The 4,455-nt window shown below is 39.4% G+C and overlaps 1 protein-coding gene across 1 annotated transcript in view; it reads right to left on the bottom strand.

The window, feature by feature from the left end:
* The window catches only part of LOC109232216 (ATP sulfurylase 1, chloroplastic-like), a 4,692-nt gene extending 780 nt beyond the window's left edge, over window positions 1-3,912 (bottom strand). Inside the window, exons 1-4 of the mRNA XM_019397900.1 lie at window positions 3,300-3,912; window positions 743-1,148; window positions 223-483; window positions 49-135 (exon numbers count right to left, since the gene is read on the bottom strand). Coding sequence (XP_019253445.1) covers window positions 49-135; window positions 223-483; window positions 743-1,148; window positions 3,300-3,817 — 1,272 coding nt within the window. The 5' untranslated portion in view covers window positions 3,818-3,912. The remainder of the gene's footprint in view (window positions 1-48; window positions 136-222; window positions 484-742; window positions 1,149-3,299) is intronic.

Genomic DNA, 4,455 nt, shown 5'->3' with positions numbered 1-4,455 from the left:
GGGGGGGGGTAAGTAGGTAGAATAGAGAAAGCCAATGAAGAGATATACCTTGGTGCCTGATATGAAGAGAAAGTCTTGAGGCCTAGAGGGATCAAAGAATGCCATTCTATTCTGAGTCTTATCATATGCAGCCACCTGTCATAAAATAAAAGGTTCACATTGGCGTTCGTAAAACTAAATGAGAAATGAAGCACTTCACACTACGGGTCATTGTTGTCATACCTTGAAAGGCAAGATATTCAGCCGTTCTAACCCTGGGGCCATACTGAGTACCTTCTTTCCATGATCTGCATCATACAGATCTCTCTTCTCCAATGGATGGCCCATCCCAGCTGGATCCCGGCCCACAATGTAAAAGTTAGCTCCTGCATTGATGCGCGCCTTTGCGTGCCATTGCACCTCAGTTGGACCAGCATAGTGCATAGGAGATGGGAATATAGAGACCACAGTAGTCTCTGGGTCAAGTACCCCATCTTCAAGAACCTGAAAAGTGTTCATTGTACGAAACAGTTAAGAAGCAGCACTATACTACTCCATCAATCAGAATGATGGCAAGTACTACCACTACACCTCAATCCCAAATTAGTTGGGATTAGCATTAATAGAGAAGTAACTTAAACAATAACGCATTTTAGTTCAGGAAGGACTTCAACAAAAATGGATGCAGGTGAGTGTTAAGTGTGTTCTCTTATAGCTAAAAAAGTTTGAAGAACAAAACATCTGAATGTCCAAGATCGCATACCTTCTCATGTTGCCTCATTCGCCACTGAAGTGGAACATCATCTGCCTTTGTGTAACCTCCTAGAGGATGAAGCAAAAGGACAGGGTTCTTGTATCCCATCTCAAGAAGTCGACGACGTGTGTCTGTCATCAATAATGCGTGGCCATTATGCACTGGATTTCTGAGTTGAAAAGCAAACACTGCATCTGCATTGCGCCTCGTAAACTCATCTCGAAGTTCAGCAGGGGAAAGCCGGAACCTGTCAAGACCATCATCGTACTTGATTGGTTCTATAACTTCCAAATCACCACCAATTAGCCAGTTTCCAGCATGAGTTATTGCTTCATCTGCGTAAGGTAGACCTGGGGCAGTTGTTCCCCAAGTTCTGGCTATCCTTTCTTCTTTATTATGCTTGTATATCTCAACACTAGAATTATCAAATAAAGAAAGTGAGTATTATAAGTGATCATCTAACATTTGCAGGCAGGTAAACAAGCACAATAACTTTTTAGTACAGACAAGGGAGAGGTAAATCAATTTGCTAAACAAGCAATTGAGAATCTCCTAACATCAATACGATTCAAAAATGTACAAAGCTTTCACTAAGTAAGCCATAGAGTAGGAAAACCTTTGGAACAGTTGCAGATTACGGACAGTACATTAATGATTAAGAACCAAGATTCAAGAAAATTATGGCATATAGAGAAATTTTAAAAAGATGGAGTAAAAAAAAAGGTGCATCCTAGCTCTACCACCAGGTCCACCAAAGAATGATCAACATGTTAATTTGTTGAATAACAAGATCATCGGGAGCTTTCTTTATGAGCAATTTCCTGACTTTAAGTCAATGATTAGAAGGGTCATTGTTCCTTTTAGTATCTCGACGCTCAAATTGAGATAATCTGATAATTTACATACTGTGATGTTAGTTTTGTGGAGATTCTGAGAGATGAACATAGACCTGGTTGATACTCTTTTTCATGTGTACAGAATTGTTTTTATAACAATGGTTGACCCGAAAGAGTACAAGATTACTTTTCCTCCTATACAAGTAGAACTGCACGGTACAAGCATATTTTTTTCCATGCAAGTAGTAATGCATAAGTACTCATCCCTTTGATGTCTGCATGAGTGCGTCCTTAATGTGGATATTGGTGGATGCTTGACCACAAAATTCCACTCCAAAGCATACAATTATAGATCTCAGGAAGAAATTCAAATTCAGATAGGGATGTTTGTCCAAATAAGTTTGGCTTTCCCTAGATAAACCAGGAGGACCATATTGATACCTAATATCCTATCCAAGAAACTGTCGTGGGGTAACACACCTGTCCTTATTAAATTCATGGTGAAAAAACAAAGAAAAGTGGACCGAACAGAGTAGGAGGTCACTTATAATATCATTAGTATAGCATGGTGCACAGAAAGATTGAGCAAACATGAAACAATTCTTTCCAGATGACAAAAGGCACAGATCGGGAGCAACAAATGTTACATGATGTCTATACCACCCAGAAGGACCCAAAAAACAAAGGACCTGTAGAGTCATCAGATTTCAGGTAAATTGTATTATACATACGAGTGTATAAAACAAGAAGTTCTAACAACAGAAACAGTTTTAAACGCTTTTAGAGTAGCAAGAAGGTCCTCGCATAACCCAAGTGACCCGGAAATATTCACCTATTAACATAGTACAAAGCAAAGTGTTCCAGTTTTCCTTAGCTATTACTATTATGTTTGTGACGTTTAATCTTTGTTTCAAATATTAAAGTGAGAATTATCGTGGATCTTAATTTCCATCTACAAACATAAAAATACTTATGCAACAAGATTCCACACTAATGAATTTTGATAAGTGCCAAGTTTAATTAAAAAAAAATCATTCATCAAAGCACATAACCTAAAAGACTCCACCTTTTGTTACGTATTAAGTGCCATGGTTATGAAAGGTATACATTTATTCCCTGTGATTGAGAAAAAACCATCAAATTGAGTTGCTTGACCATCCGAAACACACCCGAGGCTCCTACGACCCTGTCCAATCACACCAACCAGTCCTAAAACAAAACATGAACCTACTTGAGGCCTCAAATCACACCAAACAACATCAAAACTATGAACGCACAACAATTCAAGCTTAATGATTAATGAACTTTTAAACTTCTAAAACGCAAGCCGAACCATGCCAAATCAACTCAGAATTACCTCAAATTTTGCATGCAAACCCAAATGACACAACGGACCTATACCAACTCCCGAAACTACAATACGAACCCAGTATCAACAAAGTCAACTCTCGGTCAAACCTATCAACCTTCCAAACCTTCAACCTTCCATCTTTCGCCAAAAAACATTTTTACCATATTACCAATTATTTAGTACAAGATTTATCTGTCGTTACCTAATGAATGACCTTGACTCTACAAATATTTTTTACACGTATGTAGAATACATAGAGTTTTGGAGAAATAATTCTATTGAAAGGTTCGATCCAACATACAGCGAAGGTTCTTAACATCCATATGGACACAAAGAACAGTAACGCATAATGAAACTAAAGTTATCAAAATGCCCTTACTCGTTAAGAATGGCAATAAGCTTGTCCTTGTCATCAACAAGGGCAACACTGGTAGACCCACCGATCCTATTCTTATGAGAATCGTCGATGGCTAACACAATCGGCACCGACATGTTGACCAGTGAGCCGCCGTCACCGAGTCGGAGCGAGTTAAAATGAAGAGTTTGGAGGAACTCGGATTCTCTCATGAATCCTTTCAACGGGCTGGCCCAGCCCTCGCTGAGCACATGAACCCATTGGATATCAATCTTTGACAGCTTGATTCGCGGAAGAGACAAAGCCTGTCTCCTCTTCAAATCTCTCTGTGGCTCCTCGACGACGAGGTCCACGAGCTTTCCGCCGTCGGGCTCAATCAGCGGGCCGCATCGGATTCGGGCCCCCGGTACGGCACGGAACTTGGAACGCCACGAATACGAAACAGGGAGATTGAGGGGTAACACGAAATGGGTTTTCTGGGTTTTGGATAAAGATTGAGATGGACCTGGGGTTTTGAGAAAAAGAGAAGCCATAGTCGCCATTGAAGCCTTAGGCTCTTCTCTCTTTCTTTTTGGGGGGTTTGAAAAAATTAGATGGTTTTATATGGAGGGAGAGAAAGTTTGGTGGAGGTTTTGGGAATTTAAAAATAATTTTCTCGGACTGATTTGTCTTTTTACAATGTTGGGTGATAGTGAAAGAAAGAGAGAGAAAATAAGGTAAAGTGTAAAATGACTTGGAAGTTTTGTTGTTATTTGTAGGGACTTCTTTTGGGTGGGGAAAAGATTTGGGGGGATGAACTTAGACACAATTATCTTGGATTATTGGAATCCAATTTTTCCTTTGATTACAACAACAATAACCCACTAGAATTTTATTAGTGGGACCGGAAAAGGTAGAGTATACGCAGACCTTGTTTTCTAGAGACTCTCGGTTCAGAGACAAAAGATCCATAACAACAACAGAAACCAGAAATATAATATCAACAACATGAGAAACAGCCCATAAATGGAAGGGCAATAACACAAATAGTACTCATAAGTGTGAAACACAACATAAATAGCTAGCAGTCCTAGACAAATTAATAGTAGACCAATTGGTACAAAGAGAAAAAATGCTCGACTACCCCCTAACCTACAACCCTAATTCTCAACCTCAACACCTTCCTAATAAGAGTCATTTC

The sequence above is a fragment of the Nicotiana attenuata genome, chromosome 9 (genome assembly GCF_001879085.1).
Source record: "Nicotiana attenuata strain UT chromosome 9, NIATTr2, whole genome shotgun sequence".
Classification (NCBI taxonomy): domain Eukaryota; kingdom Viridiplantae; phylum Streptophyta; class Magnoliopsida; order Solanales; family Solanaceae; genus Nicotiana; species Nicotiana attenuata.
The sequence above is the reverse complement of the archived record's forward strand: the minus strand, read 5'-3'. Positions and strand labels throughout refer to the sequence as shown.